At 46.5% G+C, this 27,859-nt stretch overlaps 1 protein-coding gene across 1 annotated transcript; it reads right to left on the bottom strand.

Annotated features, from left to right (window-relative positions):
* Nucleotides 1–1,391: 1,391 nt before the first annotated feature.
* LOC137361378 (probable G-protein coupled receptor 139) lies at nt 1,392–27,859 on the bottom strand. Its single transcript, XM_068026248.1, has 3 exons — nt 27,715–27,859; nt 23,589–23,663; nt 1,392–2,302 (listed from the first exon to the last, which is right to left on the bottom strand). Exons 1-3 carry the CDS (start codon nt 27,857–27,859, stop codon nt 1,392–1,394), a joined length of 1,131 nt encoding a protein of 376 aa, XP_067882349.1.

A 27,859-nucleotide genomic window follows, 5' to 3' on the forward strand; every position in this document is an offset into this window, starting at 1 on the left:
GTGATATGCAGTCTTTCCATTTTAAGTGACATGCCGTGTGGCCCTCTGGACAGCAGCCATTTTAAGTGATTTGCACTTTGGCAATTTTTGATGTTATACTCTACGGCCATTTCAAGTGTTATGCAGTGCAGCCATTTTAAATGACCTTCCCTGCGCCCATTTTAAATGATCTGCAGAGCGACTATCTTAAGTGACATGCTCTATGGACATTTTAAGTGATATGCGCTGCCGCCATTTTAAGTGACATGTACTGCGGCCACTTTACGTGATAAGCTGTATGACCATTTTAAATGATTTACAGTATGGCTATTTTAAGTGACCTGTACTGCAACTTTTCCAAGTGACATGCCGTGTGGCCATTTTAATTGACATGCACTGAGACCATTTTAAGTGATATGTACTTCGAACATGTGAAGTCTTATGCAATATTACCATTTTAAGTGATATAACGTGTGGCTATTGGAAATGACCTGCACTGCAGACATTTGAAATGATATGCCCTGTGGTCATTTTAAATGATGTGCACTGTGGCCTGGTGGAATTAGATCAATCCACGGTGATGATTTTCAATGTTTTCTGTCCACGGCAGCAAATGTATGAGCTGCAACGGGTTAGAAAAGACCATAAAGGCTCATAATGGATAATAACTCATAAACGATTATAAAGATTTATAAAGTATTATGAATAATTATCGACAGTTTATAAAGGTTCTTAAGGGCTGAAAAAGTTTATAAATGATGATAAACGGTTATAGAGGCTTATTTGCATTATAATGTGATTATAAAGATTATCTGATTATGAAGGATTCTGGCTGCAGCGTTCTGTTACCCTGGGAATCAGGCCCCGCCTCCACTCCCCATCACCTTTGAAACAGGCACAATCCCCGCTCCCAGTCACGCTGGGAAACAGACCCGGCACATTATCCCGGTCACCATGTAAAACGTTCCCCGCCCGCCACACCGCATGAACCTGGATACATTCCCCGCCCCCACTACCCGCCACACTGGATACAGGTCCCGCCCCCTCTCTGTCACCGTAGTGACCTGCCCTGCCACCCTTTGTCTCCTCAACGGCAGGCAGGGCTCCGCTCTGTCTCCATAGCGGCAGACCACGGACCCGCTCTGTCACCATAACGACAGGCTCCGCTCGCCCTGGCTCCATAGCGACAGGCTCCCCTCCCCGCTCTGTGGCATCGTGACAGGCCCCGCCCCGCGTCTCTCTCGAACGACAGGCCCTGCTCCGCTGTGTCGCCACAGCGACACGCCATGCCCACATTCTGTGTCCAAAGACGCAGGCGCCGCTCCCTCCTCGTCTCCACAGAGAAAGGCCCGCCACGCTCTGTCTCCACAGTGACAGGCCCCGCCTTCCGACTGTTGGAAATAGTCCGTGATTCAGTTCCTCTCATCTTGAATGAATTTAACAATTGGAGTAAAGGGATATTTCAGCACATTCTTCAACTGCTCTCTGAACTGAGTCTGGGTCACAGCGTAAATCACAGTGTTTGTGCAGCAACTCAGGAGTTGTAGCATGAAGCCCAATTCCAGCAGAAACAGGGGTAGATGCACAGACTGATACCCTAAATCACGCATCCGTCTCGATATCGTGTACCCCATTAACACGGCCCACAACAGGATGAAATTAGCCGAGATAACTAACAGCAAAATGATGGATTTCCTTCGGCTCTCCATCTCTGGGTCTCTGCGAGTCTCCCCACTTCTGAGAGCCTGGAGTCTTCTGCGTCCTCTGCTTCTCACTAAAATGTGTCTGATGGTGAGAGCGTTGAGCAGCAGAATGACCACAAATGGGAGCCCCGGGGTTAGAATGTTGTGGAGGAACACGATTGCTGCCCAGACATGAGATTCCACAATAGCCAGTGTTACAAAACAAAACCAGGGGACGTTCATCCTCCAGTACCGGCTTGTGAACATAAAATACCAGAAGATATTCTTTAAACAGCTCAGCACAGTCACTGTTCCCAGAACCACAGCGGCCATTTTCTCGCTGCAATATTTGCTTTTCACATTCTGGCAACAAATGGCCACAAATCGATCAAAGGTGAAAGTGACGGTGAACCAGACAGAACAGTCTGTGGCTGCATAAAGCAGAACGGCGTGGATATTACACACGGGGATGGACCACAGGAACCGAAACTGTTCCCAATAAACAATGGGAATGTGCCTCAATATCAGGTCGAGGATAATGACCAGTAGATCCGCCGCTGACATGGCCACCAGGTAGCGAGTGACACATTTGGAGAGACCGCACTTTCCCCGAGACAGGACCCCAATCGTCAGCAAGTTAACTATGAGGAAGAGAAATAAGTAGATAAATTATACATCAGGCTAGGAGCAAAGTTACCAGTTTGACTGAGGATTATTTGAGATTTATAAATGTGTTCCTGTCTCCAGTGATGGATTGAAATGATTGGAACTGAAAGAACAAATGGGAAGGTCTGTGATACGTTGGAAGGCAGGGGAGATTAAATAATATAAGGATGATATGATCATTGTTAAACTCAATGTAGATCATAATCTTCCCACTCCCTCCCTCCCCTGTCTGGTTTAAAAACTGTTCCATCTCTAATCTCTCCCAGTTCTGATGAAGTGTCACTGACCTGAAACTTTAACTCTTTTTCTCTCTCCAAAGATGCTGCCAGACCTGTTGAATATTTCCAGCATTTTCTGTTTTTATTTCAGATTTCCAGCATCTTTGTTCTTGTATAGAAACAATTAAATGTTGGACTGACTGATTGTCTCACCACGGAAATTCAATTTCCGGCAGCACGGAATTCAATTTTTCCAAAGCAATAATTGGAAATGAGTCTAATCAGAAATCAATGAAACATATAATCTCAATCGTCACTAAGTTAACTGTAAACAGCGGGAATTAGCGAGAATTAATGCATCCGATTGGAGGATTTCGGGGTGACATTTGTCCATGTGTTGCCACATTCAGTATGTGCTAATTATTGTACTCGTGACAGTGATTTCTGCTGGAAACAGGGAGCTGAATTTAGCGGCGCCAGCGGGGTCCCGACGATGGACGAATAGGTGAGGAGATCAAAACCTCAGCAATTCGGAGCCACCGCCATGTGCACATCAGTGGCGCTCAGGCAATTAACTGCCCAGTGCCGTGGCCCACATGCCTTTAAGGATGGGGATTCCGCCTGCCAAAGCTGCTGAACAATCAGAAGTAGTATCAGTAACTCCACCGGGAGCCATGGAACTGCCACTACTGCACCAGGCCTGGGACCAGAGCCATCGCTGGCGCCTTAGTTCCCAGGTCAGTGTGTCGAGGACACCAGGGCTAGTAGGTTGCCGGAGCCACAGCTGCTAATGAACTAGGGCAGGGACCACGAACCTGACTGGAGACCCGGACCACGGCTAGATGCGGCAAGGACACCCGTGCCAATCATTATGTCTGCTTGTGTGTGTGAGTAGCTGGCTCTGTGTTTGGGCTGTGATGTGTGTGCGTGTGTCTGAGTTATTGTGTGTGTATGTTTGTATCTGGTTTAGTGCCTGTGATCTGTTGTGATTTGATGTGCGTGCGCGTGTGTGTGTGTGTCTGGTTCCATGCCTGGGGTGTGATTGGTCTGCGTGTGTGCCAGTGTGTGTGTGTGTGTGTATGTGTGTGACACAGTCTGTCTTTTTGACTGTGTGCCTGCAATGTGGTCTGCATGTGTGGATGTGTGTGTGTGTGTGTATCTGACTCAGTGCCTGGCGTGAGTCTGTGTGGCTCAGAACCTCAGCTATAATGTGTGTCTCTGAGCGTGTGAGTGTGCGTGTGCGTATGAACAAGTATGTGTTTGTGTGCATATCTGGTTCTCTGCCTGGGGTATGATGTCATGCATGTGTTTGTGTGCGTGTGTGTGTGTGGACATGTGTTTTGTGTGTGTGTGTGCATGTGTGTGTGTATATGCGTGCGTCTGGCTGAGTGGCTGCGGGAAGATATGCGTGTGTGTGTGTGTGTGCATGTGTGCTTCGTTGTGTGTGTGTACGTGTGCCTTTGTTTCCAGGCCTGGGCTGCGTGCGTGTATTTGTGTGTGTGTGTGTGTGTATGTTTGCGTATCTGTGTTTGTGTCTGTGTGGGTGTTCCTCAGTGTTTGTGTTGTCTCTGTATCGGTGTCTCAGTGCCTGGGGAATGGTGAGTATGTGTGTGTTTATATGTGTGTTTGCATCAATGCACGTGCATGCAAGGATGTGTGTGCGCGTGCGTGCATTTTTGCATCTGGCTCTGTGCCTGGCGTGCAAAGATTGTGCATGTGTGTTTGTGTGTCTGTCTGTGCATGACTCATCGCCTGGTGTCTGAAGGGTGTGTTTGTGTGTGTGTGTCTCTCTCTCTCTGTTTGTTTGTATCTTACTCTGTCGCTGGCGTATACATTGTGTGTGTGCATGGAGAATCCACGAGGTGGATAATATTGTGGATATCGCATAGAGAGGTAGCCACACCGCAGGCTCAGACTCCACAGGCAGGAAGGAAATGGGACACCACAAGGCAGAGCAAGATGACTAGGCAGGAATCCCCTGCAAAACAGATATACTGCTTTGGATACTGCAGGGTGGCCCCTCAGGGAAAAAGAACAGTAGCCCAATCCGTTGCACCATGGTTGGCTTTGCTGCCCGTGGGAGGAGTGAAATATCACTCGGCATCGACGTAAGCACCGGAAACGACAACGGCAAACCCAGCCCTGTCGACCCTGCAAAGTTCTCCTTACTAACATCTGGGGGCTTGTGGCAAAGTTGGGAGAGCTATCCCACAGACTAGTCAAGCAACAGCCTGACATTGACATACTAACGGAATCATACCTTGCAGACAAAGTCCCGGACACTGCCATCACCATCCCTGGGTATGTCCTGTCTCAGCGGCACGACAGAGCCACCAGAGGTGGTGGCACAGTGGTATACAGTAGGGGGGCGTGGCCCTGGGAGTCCTCAACATCGACTCCGGAAACCATGAAATCTCATGGCATCAGGTCAAACATGGGCATGGTAACCTCATACTGATTACCACCAACCACCCTCCCTCAGCTGATGACTCAGTACTCCTCCATGTTGAACACCATTTGGAGGAAACACTGAGGGTGGCAAGGGCACAAAATGTACTCTGGGTGGGGGACTTCAATGTCCATCACCAAGAATGGCTCGGTAGCACCACTACTGATCGAGCTGGCCGAGTCCTAAAGGACATAGCTGCTAGACTGGGTATACGGCAGGTTGTGGGGGAACAACACGAGGGAAAAACATACTTGACCTCGTCCTCACCAATCTGCCTGCCGCAGATGCTTCTGTCTGTGACAGTATTGGTAGGAGTGACCAGCACACAGTAATTGTGGAGACGAAGTCCCGCCTTGACATTGAGGATAACATCCATCGTGTTGTGTGGCACTCTCACCGTGCTAAATGGGATAGATTTCGAACACATATAGCAATGAAAAACTGGGCATCCATGAGGCTCTCTGGGCCATCAGCAGCAGCAGAATTGTACACAACCACAATCTATTACCTCATGGCCCGGCATATCCCCCACTCTACCATTACCATCAAGCAAGGAGACCAACCTTGGTTCAATGAAGAGTGCAGGAGGGCATGCCAGGAGCAGCGCCAGGCATACCTCAAAATGAGGTGTCAACCTGATCAAGCTACATCCCAGGACTACTTGCATGCCAAACTGCGTCAGCAGCATGCGATAGGCAGAGCTAAGCGATCCCATAACCAACGGATCAAAGAACAAAGAAGAACAAACATTCCAGCACAGGAACAGGCCATTCGGCCCTCCAAGCCTCCGCCGATCTTGATGCCTGCCTAAACTAACACCTTCTGCACTTCCAGGGCCCATATCCCTCTATTCCCTTCCTATTCATGTATTTTGCAAGATGTCTCTTACACGTCGCTATCGTATCTGCTTCCACCACCTCCCCTGGCAGCAAGTTCGAGGCGCTCACCACTCTCTGTGTAAAAAACTTGCCTTGCGCATCCCCTCTAAACTTTGCCCCTCGCACCTTAAACCAATGTCCCCGAGTAACAGACTCTTCCACCCTGGCAAAAAGCTTCTGACTTTCCACTCTGCACATGCCGCTCATAAATTTGCAAACCTCGATCGTGTCGCCCTTCCACCTACGTCGTTCCAGTGAAAACAATCCGAGTACTTCCATGCTCTCCTCATAGCTAATGCCATCTAGACCAGGAAACATACTGGTAAACCTCCTCTGTACCCTCTCCAAAGCCTCCACGTCCTTCTGGTCGTGTGGCGACCAGAATTGCACGCAATATTCTAAGTGTGGCCGAACTAAGGTTCTGGACAGCTGCAACATGACTTGCCAATTTTTGTACTCTATGCCCCGACCGATGAAGGCAAGCATGCCATATGCCTTCTTGACTAGCTTATCCACCTGCGTTGCCACTTTCAGTGACCTGTGGACCTGTACGCCCAGATATCTCTGCCTGTCAATACTCCTAAGGGTTCTGCCATTTAATGTATACCTCCCACCTGCATTAGACCTTCCAAAATGCATTACCTCACACTTGTCCGGATTAAACTCCATCTGCCATTTCTCCGCCCAAGTAACCAACGATCTATATCCGGCTGTATCCTCTGACAATCTTCATCATTTATCCGCAACTCCACCAAGCTTTGTGTCCTCCGCAAACTTACTAATCAGACCAGCTACATCTTCCTCCAAATCATTTATCGATACGACAAAAAGCAAAGGTCCCAGCACTGATCCCTGCGGAACACCACTAGTCACATACCTCCATTCAGAAAAACACCCATCCACTGATACCCTCTGTCTTCTATGACCGAGCCAGTTCTGTATCCCTCTTGCCAGCTCACCTCTTATCACGTGTACTTCACCTTTTGCACCAGTCTGCCATGCAGTACTTTGTCAAAGATTTTACTAAAGTCCATATAATAACATCCAATGCCCTTCCTTCATAAATCAGCTTCGTCACTTCCTCAAAAAACTCAATCAAATTAGAAAGACACGACCTCCCCTTAACAAAACCATGCTGTTTCTCCCTAATAAGTTCGTTTGTTTCCAAGTGGGTGTAAATCCTGTCCCGAAGAATCCTCTCTAATAGTTTCCCTACCACTGACATCAGGCTCACCGGCCTATAATTTCCTGGATTACCCTTGCCACCTTTCTTCAACAAAGGAACAACATTTGCTATTCTCCAGTCCTCTGGGACCTCACCTGCAGCCAATGAGGATGCAAAGATTTCTGTCAAGTCCCCAGCAATTTTCTCCATTGCCTCCCTCAGTATTCTGGGGTAGATCCCATCAGGCCCTGGGGACTTAACTACCTTAATGCTTTGCCAGACACCCAACACCATCTCCTTTTGGATAATGAGATGACTGAGACCCGCTGCACTCCCTTCTCTAGGCTCATCATCCAGCAAGTCCTTCTATTTGGTGAATACTGATGCAAAGTACTCATTTAGCACCTCGCCCATTTCCTTTGGCTCCACACATAGAGTCCCATCTCTGTCCTTGAGTGGGTCAACCCTTTCCCAGGTTTACCACTTGCTCATTATATACGTATAAAAAGCCTTGGGATTTTCCTTAATGCTGTTTGCCAATGACATTTCTCGACCCCTTTTGGCCCTCCTAACTCCTTGCTTAAGTTCCTTCCTACTTCCTCAAGTGCTTCGGATCAGATCTAAGCTCTGCAGTCCTGCCACATCCAGCCGTGAATGGTGGTGGACAACTAAACAAGTAACTGGCGGAGGTGGCTCCACAAATATCCCCATCCTCAATGATGGGGGAGCCCAGCACATCAGTGCGAAAGATAAGGCTGAAGTATTTGCAACAATATTTAGCCATTAGTGCCGAGTTGATGATCCATCTCGGCCTCCTCCTGAAGTCCCCAGCATCATAGATGCCAGATGTCAGCCAATTCAATTCACTCCGCGTGATATCAAGAAACGACTGAAGGCACTGGACATTGCAAAACCTGTGGGCCCTGACAATATTCCACAATAGTAATGAAGACCTGTGCTCCAGAACTTGCCGCGCCGCTAGCCAAGCTGTTCCAGTGCAGCTAAACACTGGCATCTACCCGGCAATGTGGAAAATTGCCCTGGTATGTCATGTACACAAAAAACAGGACAAGTCCAACCCGGCCAATTACCGCCCCATCAGCCGAATCTGAATCATCAGGAAAGTGATGGAAGGTGTCATCAACAGTGCCATCAAGCGGCACTTTCTTAGCAATAACCTGTTCCCTGACGCTCAGTTTGGGTTCCGCCAGTGCCACTCAGATCCTGACCTCATCACAGCCTTGGTTCAAAATTGGAAAAAAGAGCTGAACTAAAGAGGTGAGGTGAGAGTGACTGCCCTTGACATCAAGGCCGTGACCGAGAATGGCATCAAGGAGACCTAGCCAAACTGAGGTCAATGAGAATCAGGGGGAAAGCCATCCGCTGGCTGGAGTCATACCTAGCACAAAAGAAGATGGTTGTGGTTGTTGGAGGTCAATCATCTGAGCTCCAGGACATCACTGCAGGAGTTCCTCAGGGTAGTGTCCTCGGCCCAACCATCTTCAGCTACTTCATCAATGACCTTCCTTCAATCATAAGGTCAGAAGTGGGGATGTTCGCAGATGAATGCACAATGTTCAGCACCATTCGTGACTCCTCAGATACTGAAGCAGTCCGGGTAGAAATGCAGCAAGTCTTGGACAATATCCAGGCTTGGGTTGACAAGTGGCAAGTAACATTTGCGCCACACAAGTGCCAGGCAATGACCATCTCCAACAAGAGAGAATCTAACCATCTCCCCTTGACATTCAACGACATTACCATCGCTGAATCCCCCACTATCAACATCCTAGGGGCTACCATCGACCAGAAACTGAACAGGAGTAGCCATATAAATATCGTGGCTGCAAGAGCAGGTCAGAGGCTAGGAATCCTGAGGTGAGTAACTCACCTCCTGACTCCCCAAAGCCTGCCACCATCTACAAGGCACAAGTCAGGAGTGTGATGGAATACTCTCCACTTGCCTCCTTGTGTGCATCTCCAACAACACTCAAGAAGCTCGACTCCATCCAGGACAAAGCAGCCCGCTTAATTGGCACCACATCTATAAACAATCACTCCCTCCACCACCGACGCACAGTAGCAGCAGTGTGTACCATCTACAAGATGCACTGCAGCAATGCACCAAGGCTCCTTAAACAGCACCTTCCAAACCCGCGACCTCTACAAACTAGAAGGACAAGGGCAGCAAATACATGGGAACACCACCACTTGCAAGTTCCTCTCCAAGTCACACACCATCCTGACTTGGAACTATATCGCCGTTCCTTCACTGTCGCTGGGTCAATATCCTGGAACTCCCTTCCAAACAGACCTGTGGGTCTATCTACCCAAAATGGACTGGAGCGGTTCAAGTAGGCAGCTCACCACCACTTTCTCAAGGACAATTAGGGATGGTCAATAAATGCTGGCATAGCCAGTGACGCCCACATCCCATGAATGAATAAAACGAAATGTGGGAATGTATTAGATATAGGGTTTTCAATTTGAAGTGGGATAGTTAGGCTTTCCTGTGGCCGCAGTTGGGACTCCAAGAAGGTATGTTGCCTTCCTGGTGCTATGGTCAAGGATGTCTCAGAGCGGTTGCAGGACAATCTGAAGGGGCGGGGAGGGGGTGGGGGTGGCGGCGGTTGTACATCTACTGGCCATGGTACAGATTGGTACAGATGCCATAGATACAAAAAAGGATGACGTCCTAAATGCAGAATATAGGCAGTAAGGAAGTAAGTTGAAAAGTAAGACCGATAGTAGTGATCTCAGGATTATTACCAATGCTATGTGCTAGTCAGAGTGGAAATAACAGGATATATAGGTTGAATGCGTGGTTGAAGAGATGCGATGAGGGGAAGGGTTTTAGATTTCTGGGGCATTGGGACCTGTTCTGGGGAGGTGGGACCAGTACAACAGTTACATCTGGGCAGGACCAGGACTCATGTCCAAGGGGGAGTATTTGCTCAAGTGTTTGGCGACAGTTTAAACTAAAATGGCAGGGGGATGGGAACCTGTGCAAGGTGTCAAAGGAGGTGGATAAAAGACAAGAACAATAGACAGTCATGAGCATAAGAAAAGTGATAAGCAGCGAAATAAAGGGCCTAAATCAAACAGGGCCACCGTGAAAAATAGTGGGAAGGTGACAAGTAATTTAAAAAATTGAAGCCTGACGACTGTTTGCCTTAAAGCACAGAACTTTCACCATAAAGTGGATGAATTAATCGTGCAAATAGATATAAACGGGTATGAAATAGAGGGATTACGGAGACATGGCTTCAGGGTGAACAGGGATGGGTAATGAAGATCCAGGGATATTCAGTATTTAGGAAAGACAGACAGAAAGTAAAAGGCGGTGGAGTTGAAATGCCGTTTCAATCTTCCACAGTAGTGTGCAAGGATGTGAGCTCTGAAGATGTGAACTCTGTATGGGTCGAGCTGAGAAACACTAAAGGGCAAAAACGTTAGTGGGGGTTGTATATAGAGCTCCAAACTGTAATGGTGATGCGAGGAATTGCATTAAACAGGAAATAATTAGAGATGCATGCAATAAAGGAACATCTGTAATTATGGGTGACTTTAACCTGCATACAGATTGAGCAAATCAAATTAGTCACAATACCGTACAGGAGGAATTCATGGAGTACATACAGGATGGTGTTCTGGACCAATACATTGTGGAACCAACTAGAGAACAGGCCATCCTAGACTCGGTATTGTGTAATGATAGAGAAATAATTGACAATCTAGTTGTCTGAGACCCCTTGGGGACGAACGCCCATAATATGATAGAATTCTTAATCAAGACGGAGAGTGACATAGTTAATTCTGAGACGAGGGTCCTGAATCTTAATAAAGGAAACTCCGAAGGTATGAAGGGCGAGTTAGCAATGATGGATTGGTAAACGTTACTTAAAGGGATGAGGGTGGATAGGCAATGGCAAACATTCAAAGAGGGCCTGGATGAACTTCAACAACTGTGTGGCGCAGAAGTAAAACGGGAAAGGTAGCCACACCATGCTTACAAGGGAAATTAGAGATAACATAAGACCCAGAGAAAAGGCATGCAAATTCGCCAGAAAAAACAACAGACCTGAGGATTGGGAGCAGTTTCGAATTCAGCAAAACAGAATCAAGCAATTGATTAAGAAGTGTAAAATAGAGTATAAGAGTAAGCTTGCGGGGAACATTAAAAAACTGTAAAAGTTTCTGTAGGTATGTGAAGAGAAAACGATTTGTGCAGGTAAATGCAAATCCCTTACAGTCAGAAACTGGGGAATTTATTATGGGGAAAAAATAAATGGCTGATCAACTAATTGCATACTTCGGTTCTGTCTTCACAAAGGAGGGCACAAATATCATACCAGAAATGTTGGGGAACGCACGGTTTTTGCTGAGAGGGAGGAACTGAATCAGTTTTAGTAGAGAAATGGTGTTGAGGAAATTGATAGGATTGAAGGCCGATAAATGCACAGGGCCTGATGGTATGCATCCCATAGTCCTAAAGGAAGTGGCCCTAGAAATAGTGGATGCATTGGTGTTCATCTTCCATGATTCTATAGACTCTGGAACAGTTTCTACAGATTAGAGGGTAGCTAATATCATCTCACTATTTAAAAAGGGAGGTCGAGAGAAAGCAGGGAATTTTCGACCAATCAGCCTGACGTCGGTAGTGGACAAAATGCTCGAGTCCATTATCAATGATTTTATAGAAGAGCACTTAGAGAACAGTGGTAGAATCTGGCTGAGTAGGCAAGGATTTACGGAAAGGAGAGCATGCTTGACAAATCTGCTAGAATTCTTCGATGATGTAACGAGTAGAGTTGATAAAGGGCAGCCACTGGATATGGTTTGTTTGGACTTTCAGAAGGCTTTCGACAAAGTCCCACATAACAGATTAGCCTGTAAAATTGCAGGTACAACAGGTGGTAAAAAGGCAAATGGTATATTGGCCTTCATAGCGAGAGCATTCGAGTACAGGAGCAGGGATGTCTTGCTGCAACTGTAAAGGGCCTTGCTGAGGCCGCACCTGGAATATTGTGCGCAGTTCTGGTCTCCTTATCTGAGGAAGGATGTTCTTGCTATAGAGGTAGTGCAACGAAGTTTACAAGACTGATTACTGGAATGGCGGGACTGACGGATAAGGAGAGATTGAGCCGGATAAGATTATATTTGCTGGAGTTCAGAAGTGTGAGGGGGGGATCTCATAGAAACCTATAAAATTCTAACATGAATTGACAGGTTCGATGCAGGAAGGATGTTACCGATGGTGGGGGAGTCCAGAACCAGGGGTCATAGTCTAAGGATACGAAGTAAACGTTCCAGGACTGAGATGAGGAGAAATGCCTTCACCCAGAGAGTGGTGAGCCTGAGGAATTCGCTATCACAGAAAGCAGTTGAGGCCAAAACATTGCATGTTTTCAAGAAGGAGTTAGATGTAGCTCTTGGGGTGAAAGGGATCGAAGGATATGGGGGAAAAGCAGGAACAGGTTACTGAGTTGGATGATCAGCCATGATCATAATGATTGTTGGAGCAGGCTCGAACGGCCGAATGGCCTACTCCTGCTCCTATTTTCTTTCTTTCCATGTTTCTGTGGCTGTGTGTGTGTGTGTGTGGGTGTGGGTGTCAGGCTCAGTGCCCGTGGCACGATCTGTATGTTTGTGTGTGAGTGTGTTTGTCAGTTCCTGGGGTGTGAACTCTGTTTCTGTTTGTGTGTGTTTCTGGTTCATTGCCTGAGGTGTGATATGTGTGTGTGTGTGTGTGTGTGTTTGTGTGTGTGTGTGAGTGTGTGTGAGTGTGTGTGTGTGTCCTTTTTGCATCTGGCTCAGTGTCTGTTGTGTAAAAAGTTAATGTGTGTGGTGTATCTGTTTCAATACCTGTGTTGTTTGTTTGTGTGTCTCAGGAACTGGGCAGTGCTGCCTGTGTGCATGTGTGTGTGTGTGTCTGCAAGTTTTGCTCAGTGCCTGTGGTATAATCTTCATGTGCGTGTGTGTGTGCATGCGTGTATCTGGTTCAGTGCCTGGGTGTGATGCGATCCATGTGTGAGTGTGTGAATGTCTATGTGTGCGTGTGTGTGTGTATGCCTCAGGCCCTCTGTTATGCTTTACTTGCGTGTGTGTATCTCACGGCATAGGCTGTGCTCTCTGTGTGTGTTTCTGCGTGTGTCAGTCACGGTGTTTCTGTGTGGGTGTGTATTTGCATGTGTTTGTGTGTATGTGTGTCTCAAAGCATATGTTGTGCTTTGTGTCTTCGTGTGTGTGTGTGAGTGTGTACGTGTGTGTGAGTGTGTACGTGTGTGCGTGTGGGTGTGTGTGTCCTTTTTGCATCTGGCTCAGCGTCTGTTGTGTAAAAAGTTAATGTGTGTGGTGAATCTGTTTCAAGACCTGTGTTGTTTGTTTGTGTGTCTCAGGAACTGGGCTGTGCAGCCTGTGTGTCTGTGTGTGTGTGTGTCTGCAGGTTTTGCTCAATGCCTGTGGTATGATCTTCGTGTGTGTGTGTGTGTGCGTGCGTGTATCTGGTTCAGTGCCTGGGTGTGATGTGATCTATGTGTGAGTGTGTGAATTTCTATGTGTGCGTGTGTGTGTGTGTGCCTCAGGCCCTCTGTTATGCTTTGCTTGCTTGTGTACATCTCAGGGCCTAGGCTGTGCTCTGTGTGTGTGTGTGCGTGTGTCAGTCACAGTGTTTCTGTGTGGGTATGTATTTGCATGTGTTTGTGTGTATGTGTGTCTCAAAGCATATGTTGTGCTTTGTGTCTTCGTGTGTGTGTGTGTGTGTGTGTGTGTATCTGATTCAGTTCCTGGAGTGTGATGTGTGTGGGTGTATGTACATATACATGTGTGTCTGGAACTGTGCCTGGGCTGTGACCAATGTTTGTGTGTGCGTATGTGAGCGTGTGATTGCGTGTGTGGGTCTGGCTCATTGCTGGTGTGTTATCTCTGCGTGTCTTTGAGTGACTGCATGTATGTCTCTTTGTCTGGGTATCTTGCTCAGTATCTGCGATGTGACGTGATGTGTGTGTGCGTGCGTGCGTGTATGTGTCGTCTATGTGCGAGAGTGTGTGTGTGTGTGTTGGTATCAGTTCCTTTGTTAAAGTGTGCGTGTGTGTGTTTGTGTGACAGGGCGTGCGTTTGCTGTGTATCTGTATGTTTGTGTGTCTGTGTTTCTATGTGCATCCGTGCGTGTGTGTCTGTGTTTCTGTGTGTGTGATTGTGTGTCTTTGTGTGTGTGTGCATCTCGTATTCAGGGTGTGAGTTCTGCTGTGTGGTGTGTTTGTGTATCAGGACCTAGATTGTGCTGCGTATCTTTGTGTGTGTGTAAGTGTTCAGTGTCTCAGGGCCTGGGTTGTGCTCTGTGTGTGTGTCTATGTGTTTGTTTATGTGTGTAATATGCATTTATGTGTCTCAGGGACTGGGTTGTGCTGCAGTGTTTTTGTGTGTGTGTGTTTTGTGTCTCAGGGACTGGGTTGTGTGTGTGTTTTTGTGTGCATGCTTTTGCCTCTGGAATTGGGTTGTGCTGTCTGTCTGTCTGTGCGTGTGCTTGTATGACTGTGAGTTTATGTACGCTGGTGTGTCACAGAGCCTGAGTTGTGCTGTGTGTGTGTGAGTGTGTGTGTGTGTGTGTGTGTGTGTGTGTGTGTGTATGTGTGTGTGTGTGTGTGTGTGTGTGCATTCCTGTATTTCAGACCTGCATTGTGCTGTAGTGTGTTTGTGTCTGTCTGTGTTTTGTGTCTCAGCACCTGGGCTGTGTTGCGTTGCTTTGTGCCTGTGTGTATCTATGCGTGTATATCGATGATTATTGTGTATTTGCCCGTGGTAGCGCGTGTGTATGTCTGTCGTGTGTGGATGTGTGCGTGTTTTTGCCTCTGGGATTGAGTTGTGCTCTGTGTGTGTCTGTGTTTGTATGTCTGTGTGTTTCTGTATGCTTGTGTGTACCAGGGTCTGCGTTGTGCTATGTTTATGTGTTTTTGTGTGAGTGTGTGTGCCTGCGTGTGTGCATATGTTTGTCTGTGTGTGCATCTCGCATTAAGGGCGTGCATTCTGCAGTGCTGTGTGTTTGCGTATCAGGACCTCGATTGTGCTGTGTGTCTGTGTGTGTTTTGTGGCTCAGGGCCTGCGTTGGCTGTGTGTGTGTGTGTGTGTGTGTGTCTTTTGTGTCTCAGCGCCTGGGTTGTGCTGTGTTTCTATCTGAATGTGTGTGCCAATGTGTGTGTGTCTATGTGTGTGTGTGTGCATGTGCATGTCTCTGTGTGTGAGTGTGTATGTCTGTGTGTGTGTGTGTTGTGCATCTGTGCTTGTCTGGCTCAATTCCTGGGTTGTCATGTATGTTTGTCTGTGTGACTATGCATGTGTGCATGTGTGTATGCCTGACTCAGTGCCTGTGATGCCAAGTGTGTGCGTGTTTGTCTCAGGGCCTGGGTTCTGCTATATGCCTTCGTCTGTGTGTTTGTGTGCATTTGTCTGTGTGCATGTGTGTGTGTCTGTTTCTGCCGTGTTTCTGTTGTGCTGTGCATTTGTGTGTCTGCCTCAGGGATTGGGTTATGATCTGTGTCGGTGTGTGTGCGTGTGTGTGTGTTTGCACTTGTGTGTTTGCACGTGTGTGTGTGTTTGTGTGGATCCGTCTGGCTCAGTGCCTGGGGTCTGATCTGTGTCAGTGTATATGTGTCTGTATTTGTGTTTGTTTCTCTCTACTTGTGTGCATGTATTTATTTGTAGATCAATCTGTCTCAGTGCCTGGAGTCCGATCGGTTTGCATCTGTGTGTGTGCGCGCGTGTTTTTATCCCTTTTTGGCACAGTGCCTGTGTTTGGATTGGTGTGTGTGTTTGTGTGTATCTCTGTGTGAGCACGCAAGTGTTGCTGCCTATATGTGCGTGTGTTTACGTGTGCGTGTCTATGTCTGTTAGCCTGGGGTGTGATCAGTGTGTGTGTGTGTATGTGTGTGTGTGTGTGTGTGTGTGTGTGTGTGTGTGTGTGTGTGTGTGTGTGTGTTTGTATATCAGTCTGGCGCACTGCCAGGGGTCTGATCGGTGTGTGTGTATATGTGTACGTTCCTTAATTATTTTTTTTTACATCTTTGGCTGTGTGTTTGTTTGTGTGTGAGCGTGTGATTGCGCGTGCGCACTTGTGTATCTGGCTGACTCAGTATCTGGGGTCTGACTTGTGTGTGTGCGTGTCGGATCACTGGGGCCAGTCTGGAATGCCCTGGTGAGGGGCATTGGATGGGCAGTCTGAAAGCCCAGCGAATGGCGTGTCCTGGCAGGCTCATTGTTTACTGCATGGGCCCCTCTGTGAGCCACAGATAGCCCATGCAGGAGGGAGACTCCCCAAGCCTGCAGGAAGGGAACCCCGTTTTACAAGGTGCCCTCTCCATGACACATAAGTACCCCTGCCGCTCGTTAGATCTCAGCAATCGTGGGAGAGATCGTTAAGTGGTCACTTAAGGGCCTCAATTGGCCTCTGGTGGGAAAGTCATTGTCGGCCTATCCGCACCCCGCGAAGATCACTTGGCGATGGGATAACCACAGGCCTTCTTCCACCACACCCATCGCGATTCCCTGGGCCACCCGCCTCCGAACTCATTTTACGGGGGCCCATAAAATCCAGCCCAGGATGTGGTGAGGCCATGGATGAATTTGAAAACAAGGATGAGAATTTTAAAATCAAGTCATTGTTTTAATCGACAGCCAATCTGTGTCAACAAACACAGGAGTGATAGGTGAACGGGAGTAACTGTGATTTAACACATCAGTAGCAGAGTTTTGGATGACTTGAAGTTTACAGACAGTGGGATGTGGGAGATCAGCAGGAGGGTATTGGAATGGTCAAGTCTAAAGGAAATGAATACATGAATGAGAATTGTGAACAGAGTTGTGAGACAGAAGTGAAGTTCAGAGATGTTATGAAGAACTTTTTTGGCCCGTATTCAGGAGAACCTGCAGCAAATCCAACAAGAGAGGGCTCAGTTTGAGACTTAGTTTTAGGAAATTAAGATGGGCAGGTGGAAGGACTGGCAGTGGGAGAGCATTTTGGTGGTCGTGATCACTATTTAGTTATTTTTACCATAATTAGGGAAAATGACAGAGATAGAACAGGAGTTAGAGTTTTCAATTGGGGCAAGGACAGTTTTACTAAACTGCGGAGTGATTTAGCGAAAGTGGACTGGAAACAGCTACTTGAAGGTGAATCAGTGTCAGATCTTTGGGAAGATTCAAGGTGTTCAGAGTAAAAATGTTCCCACAAAGAAAAAATGGCGAGATGGCCAAATCTACAGCCCCATGAATGTCAAGGAGCCTGCAGGGAAAGATATGGCCGGAAAGGAATGCTTATGTCTGACACTGATAACGCGATACTGGATAAAACCGAGAGTATAGGAAGGGGAGGGCTCAGATCAAAAAGGAAATTAGGAAAGCAAAGTGAGATCATGAAAGAATATTGGGAAGCAAAATCGAAGTGAACCCAAGGATATTTTTTTACATTACAATGAGAGCAAGAGGATAACGAAGGGGAAAGTAGGTCCCATAATAGACCAAAAAGATTACCTATGTGTACGCGAGGAAGATACTGGTATTGTTCTTAATGAATACTTCGTGTCGACCTTCACAAAGGAGGGGGACGATGCAGACATTGTAGTTAAGGAGGAAGAGTGTGAAGTATCGGATGTGATAAACATAGGGAACGAGGAAGTGTTCGTCGGATTAGCATCCTTGAAAGTTGATAAATCACCAGATCCGGATGAAATGTACCCCATACTATTAAAAGAAGCAAGAGAGGAAATAGCAGAGATCCGACCATCAATTACCAGTCCTCAATGGATACACATGTAGTGCCGGAGGATCGGAGAACTGCTAACATTTTATCTCTGTTTAAAAAGGGAATGAAGGATAGACCGAATAATTACAGGCCAGTCAGTCTAACCTCATTAGTAGGCAAAATATTGGAATCAATTCTGAAAGACAGTCTGAAAAACTGTAACTTCAAAAGGCAAAGGTTAAACAAGAATCGGCAGCATGGATTTGCTAAGGGAAGATTGTGTCTGACTAACTTGCATGCATGCTTTGAAGAAGTAGCAAGGAAGGTAGATTAGATTAGATTAGAGATACAGCACTGAAACAGGCCCTTCGGCCCACCGAGTCTGTGCCGAACATCAACCACCCATTTATACTAATCCTACACTAATCCCATATTCCTACCAGACATCCCCACCTGTCTCTATATATTTCCCTACCACCTACCTATACTAGTGACAATTTATAATGGCCAATTTACCTACCAACCTGCAAGTCTTTTTTGGCTTGTGGGAGGAAACCGGAGCACCCGGAGGAAACCCACGCAGACACAGGGAGAACTTGCAAACTCCACACAGGCAGTACCCGGAATCGAACCCGGGTCCCTGGAGCTGTGAGGCTGCGGTGCTAACCACTGCGCCACTGTGCCGCCCATTAGGTAGATGAGAGTCGTGCAGTTGATGTGGCCAACATGAATTTTAGCAAGTTTTTGACAAGGTCCCACATGGAAGACTGGTTAACAAAATAAAATACCATTGGATCCAGGGCAATCTAGCAAGGTGGGTGCAAAATTGTGTCAGTAGCAGGAAACAAAGGTAATTGAGACTTTTTTTTGGTGGCTGGAGAGCTGTTTCCTGTGGCGTTCCGCAGGGCTCAGTACTGGGTCCCCTGCTTTTTCACGTACGTATTAACGATTTGGACCTAAATGTATAAGCATGATCAATACGTTTGCAGATGATGCAAAGATATCTAGGAGGATAGCTGTAGGCTGCAGGAAGATATTGATGGTCTGATCAGATGGGCAGAACAGTGCCAAATGGAAATCAACTTGGAGAAGTGTGAGGTCATGCATTTGGGGAGGTTCACAGATGTTCACAGATCCCTGAAGGTTGCAGGAGACGTCGAAACAGTGGTTAAGAAGGCATATGGAATCATTTCCTTTGCTAGCCGAGATATAGAACATAAGAGCAGGGAGGCTATGCTAGAGCTATATCAATCATTAGTTAGGCCACAACTTGAGTCCAGTGTGCATTTCTGGTCAACTCATCACAAAAATGATGTCATTACACTGGAGACAGTGCAGAGGAGATTTCAGAGGATGTTGCCAGGTCTGGAAAAATGCAACTATGAGGAAAGTTTGGAATAGGCTGTGATTGTTCTCCTTGGAACAAAGAAAGCTGAGGGGAGATCGGATTGAAATGTAAAAAATGTAGAGGGAACTGGATAGAATGGAGGTGAAGAGTCTATTCCCCTCAGCAGAGTAATCAGCCATGAGGGAACATAGATTTAATGTGATTGGGAGAATGATTGGAAGACATATGAGGGGAAAAAAACACCCAGAGTGTGGTGGGGGTCTGGAACTCACTGACTGAAAGGATTGTAGAGACCGAAACCTTCATCTCCTTCAAAAGGTGGCTTGATGCGCCTCAGGTGCTGTAATCTGCAGGGCTACGGACCAAATGCTGGAAGGTGGGATTCGGCTGGAGGCTCGTTTTTTTGGTGGGCAGAGACACATTGGGCCAAGTGGCCTCTTTCTGTGCTGTAAACATCCTATGATTTTCTTGGTGCAGTTAGGCTGTTTTAGTGAAGGTCTGAAGCCTCCTCCACCTCCTCCTCAGGTGCCCTCTGGATTCCTGGTGTCAATGCCTGTGTCCTCATGACGGTGATGATATGAAGGGTGCAGCAGAACACCATGAACTTGGACACCTGCTCCCGTGTGTACTGGAGGGCTCCCCCCGGGAGGTTCAGATATCGGAAGCATTGTTTCATCACACCAATGGTCTGTTCCATGATGGTCCTGGTAACTCCATTGCTCACGGTAAACACATGTTAATTGCATGAGGTTCGTTGACATTGGGAGACTGGTTTGTGTGTGGGAACATGAGCTTCATGTATAGGGGGTTTCCTTTGTCTCCTTGGAGCCACATTCTGATTCTACATGGCAGCCCCAAGTGTTGGGACTGGCTGACTGCTTCCGAATGAATGTATCGTGGCTGCTGCCAGGATAGTGGACATTCACCAACATGATGTACTGGGCATACTCACACACAAATTGTACATTAATGGATTGAGAGTTCTTTCAGTTCCTGTACCCTTCCCTGTTGACACTGGGGCCCCGCAGAGCCACCGACGCCGTCAGGAATCCCGCTCTCCGGACAAAGCCAAAATACCTCTCATCCTGCTTCTCCCAGCTGAGGGAGGAAATGATGACATAGATGGCCACCCCCACCTCCCAGAAGTATCAATGGACAACACACAGGCCGAGTAACTACTGGCCACTTGGTTTAACATCAGTTCTGAGTAAGTTTTTAAAAACAATAATCGTGAGAAAAATCAACATGCAATTTACGCACTTGGAGAAGTCTGAGTTAATTGAGGATTGTCAGCAGGGATTTTTAAGACGCAGTCATGTTTGACTAAGCTAATTTATTTTCCTTGATGAAGTAACAGAAGGTTGACGAAGGGAATGTGGTGGATGTTGTCGACGTGGATTTTAAGAAAACGATTTATGAAGTAGCACACAAAGGTTGGTTCTCAAAATCGAAGCTCATGGAATAGCATCCAATTGGATCAAATATTGTCTAAAGGACAGAAATGAGCGAGTCGTTGTAAATGGCTGTTTTTTCGAGTGGAGGACGGTTGGACAGTGATGTTCCCCAAGGGTCAGTGCTTTTTTTTCTGCTAAAAATGAATGATCTGGATATTGGAATAGCGAGTGAAATACCAAATTGTCTGATGATACCAATATTGGGGAGTGGTACACAGTGAGGATGCTACAAACAGCCTGCAACGGGATATAGATTGGCGAGCAGAACGGACAGAGAAGTGGCAGATGAAATTTATGATTTAGGATTCAGAGGTGATGCATTTTGACAGAAGGAATAGGAAGGCAATACAGACTTAATGGCACAATTCTAAAGAGTTTTCAGTAACAGAGGGGCCCATGGTTCCATCTGGATTGATCTTTGAAGGTGGCAGGACATATTAGGAACGTGCTTAACAAAGCGTATCATATCTTGGGCTTCATCATCAGAGGCAAAGATACAAAAGCAGGGAAGTTATGCTGAAACTTAATGAAGCTTTGGTTGCACCCCAACTAGAGAACTTTGTCCAGAACTGGTCATCGCACGTTAGGAAGGATGTGAGGGTGTTTGAGAGGGTGCAGAGGAGATTTACCAGAATGGTTCCAGTGATGGGCGTTTTAGTTACAAGGTTAGTTTGGAGAAGCTGGAGTTATTCTCACTGGAGCAAAGAAGTTTGAAAGAGATTTGATAGAGGTCTGCAAGATTATGATAGGCTTAGATAGACAGACAAGCAAAATCTGTTCCCATTAACTGATTAAACATGGATGAGGGGACACAGATGGAAGATATTGGGCAATAGATGCAGGGGGGAAATGAGTAAGCTTTTATTGTACACAGTGGATGGTAATGACCAAAAACTCACTGCCCATAAGGGTGCTGGAATCCGAGACAATCAGTGATTTCAAAAGGACATTGCATGGGCACCAGAAGGAAATTAAATTGCAGGGCTACGGGAATTGAGTGCGAGAGTGGGACTGATTGGATTGTTCCACAGAGAGCCTGAATGGTTTTGATGGACCGAATGGTCTCCTTCTGTGTCGTAAATGACTCTATGACTCCATGAATCTCTACTGCTCTGTGTTGGAAAAGCCAGCTGCTCCTGCCTGGAAAGATCCAGATAGATAAAAGTTCAATGAAGCTGTGATCTTAACAGACACTGGCAGCTCCGTCCTCACCCTGGTGTGAGGCTGCAGCTCGTGCTACAGGAGGCAACACGTGTTGTTGGAGGCAGCACAGCTCTGTGACCATTTCCTTATTGAATCAGAGTTGCCTCACATATTACTCCTTGGTTTGTTGCAGGTAGGATAAGTGCTATTGGAAAACATGGGGTGGGTAGGGCAGATCCTCCTCCTCCTCCCTCTTTACAGAGTTCCCCCTCTTTGCAGCCTCTGTTCCATGTGTTGGTCATGTTACAGACCCACAGACGCTGCAACTACAGTATCCATACCTCGGCCAGAGTTGGGTCACCAAATCCTCTGTCCTTCCTGAATGTCTGCAGCGGCTCACAACACAACATCCAAAAAAACATCCACAATACCTCCACTAACTTTACAATAGCAGAAGTAAGTCAAAAGACTCCCACCTGTAAGCTTGCTCTTTTAAACAACCATAGAGGAAGTTCCTCGTGCTGCTTCATGTATGTTCTGCTGAGAATGACGAACACAGGCAGGCAGGGGACATGCACAGACCAAGTTTCAAAGACGTACATCAAAGCTGATGGAATGGTACACTGACATCACATTCAAACCCCTCCTCATATGAGCAGCACATACCTGGTATGACTGAGCTGGAGGTCTTCCCAGCATCGGACACTCTTCTGGCCAGACTAGAAGTGCCAGCTGTGCAGATCACACCAACAGCTCATACGTGATACACCCAGGCTAGAGCCCTGCCCAGCATGGGGCACTGCACAGGTCACACTTGGATTGGCCGGCTGTACTGATCACATGAGCAGCACATGCATGGTACATCTGGGCCAGAGCCCTGCTCAGCATGGGGCACTCTGCTGTCTACACTAGTGCCCTGCCCAACATGGGACACTATGCTGGCCACAGTAGAAGTGGACAGCTGTGTGAGCCACATCATTTTATGGATCCCAGCTTCTCTGCCGTCAGCACAAGTCACAAATGGTGGCTAAGGACAGATACAGCGAGAAAGAAATTCACTTTCGAAGGAAAATTGAAAAAAAAAAGATTGAAGGCAAAAGATTTGCAGGAACATGGGAATGGACAGAGGAATGGGACTAATTGGAGGGGTGAGGCCATAGAGGGATTCAAACACAAGAAAGATAATATGAAAATTAAGGTGCTTCCAGCTAATGTGGATCAGTGAGCAAAGAGATGACGGGTGATTGGGATTTAGTGTGAGTTAGGATACAGGCAGCAGAATTCTGGTGGTTTATGGAGGTTTATAAGTGCGCAGGTGACGAGGATAGCATTGGAATAGTCAAGTGTGGTTCAATAAAGGCACAGATGAGGGTTTATGCAGCAGATGGGCTGAGGCAGAGGTGGAGACGGGTGATATTACAGTTTTGGTAGTAGACAGGATTGATGATGGAGAGAATATGGAGATGAGCTCATCTCAGGTATAAATAGAACACAGGGGTTGTAAACAGTCTAGTTCAGCCTCAGACATTGGGCAGTGAAGGGTACGTGGTTCATGGATAGGGGCTGGAAATTGCAATGGAGACCAATGGCACTGGCTTCACTCTTCCCAAAAATAGCATCGCATAAAAATATTTCAGTGAACCAGGGTTTGCAGATCTTCTAGCTGGAAATAGAGACAGCAGCAACAGCAGCAAAGATGAGATTGAATTACACAAGCTAGAATACAGTCAGCAATGTGTTATAGAGTGAATAGCTGGAGATAAAGATTCACCAGGAATAACAACAGCAGCAAGATGGGCAGATTAAATTACTGGAGCATTAATGCAGTTAAACATGGTTTATTGAATTAATAGCTCTGCACAGTGACTTACCAGGGACACCAACAACAGTGAGCATGGGATAGTAAATGTATTGAATAATCTGAAGTGCATGATCGATACGATTGTCTAATGAGAGCCAATCATAATATGTAGAAAAAAAGTAAAGATCCGAGGATAAACTCCTGCCCATTGTTGAAGCATTCAAATCCATTGCTCTCAGATTCTGATTTATCCTTTCCCTATCTCTGGAGCCGCTGATCCCTGTTAGTGCCGGGTTTCATGCTCCTGCTGACACTATGGGATACACATTGAATGGAGTCCTGTATTAATAGAAGATGAAAACCCTCCAGTGACACAATAAGGGTCCATGGAGACTGACATTAATTACAGTCACTGAACAAACAGGTTCTGTTAATTCCTTTCAATCCTTTACTTTTTGTACCACAATAAAGTCGAACATTTACCCAGTCTAGATGGATGTATGAGGGCTGCTGAGGGGAGGAATGGTGGAATAACAGAGGCACTAGCCAGAATCTTCCAATACTACTTGGATATGGGAGCGATGACTAAGGACTGGCGGGTTGTAGATGTTACACCTTATATAAAAAAGGAGAAATGTGATATAGCCTGCTCCTACTGAGCAGTCAGACTAGCGTCACAACTGAGGAAATTTCTAGAGGTGACCACCCAGGAGAAAAATATTTGTTGCTTGGAAAAACAATGGATAGTAACTGGATAGAAACCAGGATATGCTAATGACAAATGATGCCTGTCAAATTTCAGCAGCAACAACAACTTATATTTATATAGTGCCTTTAACGTTATAAAACTTCCCAAGGTGTTTCACAGTAGTCTTATGAAGCAAAGTATGACACTGAGACACAACAGGCGATGTTAAGTCAGAGGACCAGCAGCTTGGTCAAAAGAGGAAGGTGTTAAGGAGTGTCTTAAAGGAGGAAAGCGAGGTGGAGAGGCGAAGAGGTGAAGGGAGGATATTACAGAGCTTTGGACCCGCCAGTTGAAAGCACGACCGCCAGTGCTGCAGTGATTAAAATCAGGGGTGCACAGGAGGCCAGAATTAGAGGAGCACAGATATCTCAGTGGGTTGCGGAGTTGGAGAGGATTACAGAAGTAGAGAGGGGCGAGGCCATGGAGGGATCAGTAAACAAGGATAAGAATTTTAAAATCAAGACAATTGCTTGACTGGGAGCCAATGTCAGTCAGCGATAGACGAACTGGACTTTTTGTGAGCTAAGACATGGGGAGAAGAGCATTGGATGACCTCAAGTTTACGGACAGTAGCATGTGGGAGATCAGCCAGAAGTGAGTTGGAATAGTCACATCGAGAGGTGATGAAGGCATGAATGAGGTTTCAGCAGCAGGTGGGCTGAGACAGGGGTGACGTCAGGCGCTGATACTTCGGTGGAAATAGGTGGTTGTAATGATATACTGAAAATTACTTTGGAATCTCATTTTGTGGCCAAATGTGACATCAAGTTTGCAAACAGACTGTCTGAATCTCAAATTGTAGCAAGGAGAGGGATGTAATCAATAACAAGGGAACAGAGTTGGAGTGGGGAGTGAAATCAATGGCTTCAGTCTTCCCAATATTTAATTAGAGGAACTTTCTGCTCAACCAGTACTGGATGTCAGATGAGCAGTCTGATAATTTATCAACATTGGTGGAGTGGAGAGTGGTGGTGCTGAGGTAAACTTGATGGAGTTCTTTGATAAAACAATTAAGTGGGTTGATGAGGGTGGTGTGATTAAAGTTATATGTATGGACTTTCAAAAGTCGTTTAATCAAGTGTTATTCAACAGACAGGTTAGGAAAACTGAACCCTATGGATTAAAGGGGCAGAGATGTGTGGGTATAACATTGGCTAAGGAACAGTAAATAGAGAGAAATGGTAAAAGCATTGTTGTTCAGACTCGATGGGAGTATACAGCGGTTTTCCCATGGGTCGGGTATTAGGACCACTGCTCTTTTTGCCCTTGGAAATCCCGGGTGAGTAGGGCAGAGTGCCTTCCTCCTCCCTCTGTACAGAGCTTCTCCTCTCTGTCGCCTCTGCTCCATTTGTTTGCCATGTTACTGACCCAGAAAGACTGCAACTACAGTTTCCATATCTCGTCCAGAGTTGGGTCACCGAATCCTCTGTCCTCCCTGAATGTCTGCAACAGTTCACGACACAACCTCTAGAAAACCATCCACAGCACCTCCACTAATTTTACAATCTCAGTGGTAAATCAAAAGCCCCTCACCTGTACGTTGGATGCCTGGTCCTTTGAAATAACACCAGAAAGGGTTTCTCGTGCTGCTGAATGTATGTTCAGCTGAGAGTGACGAACAAAGGCAGTCAGTGGACATGCACAGACTAAGATTCAAAGACGTGCATCAAAGCTGCTGGAACGGCTGATTGACACCATATTCAGACCCCTCCTCACACTACATACACAAACGTTACGCCCACGCTAGTGCCCCGGCCAGCCTGGTTGTCCTGCACAATGTGATAGATGTGACCAACAGTGCAGCTCACACCATTTTATGTATCCAAACTTCCACAGCACCAGTGGAGCTGAAGAGATGTAATGTGTGGTCAGGGGGAGAGACAGAGGGAAATAAACTCACTTTAAAAATTGAACTGGAAAAAATACACTGAGACAAACAAGTTGCAGGAATATTGGAAATGGACAGGGGATTGGGATAATCAGAGGGGTGAGGCCATGGAGGGATTTGATCACACGATTGAGAATATTAAAATTGAGGTGTTGGTGGATCAAAAGCCAATGTAGGTCAGTGAGCACAGAGATGCCTGGTGAACAGAATTTGGTGCAATTCAAAAGATAGCCGCAGAGTTCTGGACGACCACAAGGTTACAGAGAGTCAAAAGTGGGAGACTTGCCAGGACTGTGTGTGAATACGCAAGTCCTGAGGTAACAAAGGCATGGATGAGGGTTTCAGCAGCAGCTGGGCTGAGCTGCGTCTCTCTCACTGTCTCTCTCGTGCTCACTCTTGTTCAATCTCTCCCTATCTCCTTTTCCATCACTATCTCTCTTTCTCAGCCTATTACTGTCACACTGTTTATCTCACCTTCTCTCTCTCCATTTCCCTCATTCCCCTTTTTTCTTGCTCTCCTCATTTTCTATATTCACCTATTTCCCATGTCTCGCTCATTCTGTCTCTCTCCCTCTCTTCCTCTGACTACCTCTCTTGTTGCTTCTCTCTTTCACGCCCTCTTCCACTCTGACACTTGAAATTCTCCCTCTCTCTTTCTCTCTCCATGTCGATTTATCTATCTCTATATATCCTTGCCTCTGACTTTACCTTTCTCTCTCTCTCAATGTCTGCCTGTATCGCATTCTGCGACGATCTCTGCACCTCTCTCTGTCTCATTCTCTCTACCCTTGTGTCTCCATACCCTGCTTTCTGCCTGTCTCTCCATCTCTGTATCCCTATTTCTCTCCCTCTCCCTGACTTTCTAAATCTCCTTGTCTCTCTCATTTTGTCTGTCACCACTCCTCCCACTCTTTGCATTCCTCTATAGACACTTCTCTGCCCCTCGCCCACTCTCACTATCTCTCTCCCTCTCAATCTATTTTCTCCTCATGTTTCACTCTGTCGCTCCTTCTCTGTCTCTATCTTCCTATCTCTTTTCATCTCTGTCTGCCTTTATATCTTTCTCTTTTGTTTTCTTCTTTCTTCTTCACCTGTCGTCTCTTGTGCTCTCTCCCTCTCCCTAACCTTCTCCCTTTCTTTCTCTCACACTTGCTGCTCCCAAGTCTCTCTCTTTCCTTCTCGAATAATACCTTCTCTCCCTCTTTCCTGATCTCTAAGAAGATATGGCGATAGGAAATGGGAGCAATACTAGGCCATTCAGCCCTTCGAACCTGCTCTGCCATTCAATAAACTCGAGGCAGATCCTGCACCTCTACTCAACCTTCCCACACTCTGCCATATTTCTTAATTCCCTCAGTGCTCACAAGTACATCAATCCTGTTTTGAATATATTTAGCGACTGAACAGCCACAGCTCTCTAAGGTCGAGAATTCCAAAGATTCACTGCCCTCTGAGTGAAGACATTTCTCCTCATCTCAGTCCAAAATGACTATCTTCTTGTCCTGAGACTGTGACCACTGTCTACTCAATAGCCAAGGGAAATGGCCCACCCTTTCCCACCACCTTTGCAGAGGACACAAAGGTTGGTGGAGTTGCGGATAATGATGAGGATTGTCACAGGATACAGCAGGATATAAATCGGTTGTAGACCTGGGAAGAGAAATGGCAGATTGAGTTTAATCTGGACAAATGTGCGGTAATGCAT

This window comes from Heterodontus francisci, unplaced genomic scaffold (assembly GCF_036365525.1).
Source record: "Heterodontus francisci isolate sHetFra1 unplaced genomic scaffold, sHetFra1.hap1 HAP1_SCAFFOLD_214, whole genome shotgun sequence".
Taxonomy (NCBI): domain Eukaryota; kingdom Metazoa; phylum Chordata; class Chondrichthyes; order Heterodontiformes; family Heterodontidae; genus Heterodontus; species Heterodontus francisci.

Coding starts and splice junctions, on each gene's coding strand:
- LOC137361378 (XM_068026248.1), bottom strand. CDS start 27,859: ATGCATTACCGCACATTTGTCCAGATTAAACTCAATCTGCCATTTCTC. Junction 23,664..27,714: donor TTGTGTCCTCTGCAAAGGTG/GTGGGAAAGGGT, acceptor GGCTCTCATTAG/ACAATCGTATCGATCATGCA. Junction 2,303..23,588: donor CACTGTTGTTGGTGTCCCTG/GTAAGTCACTGT, acceptor TCTTCCTCATAG/TTAACTTGCTGACGATTGGG.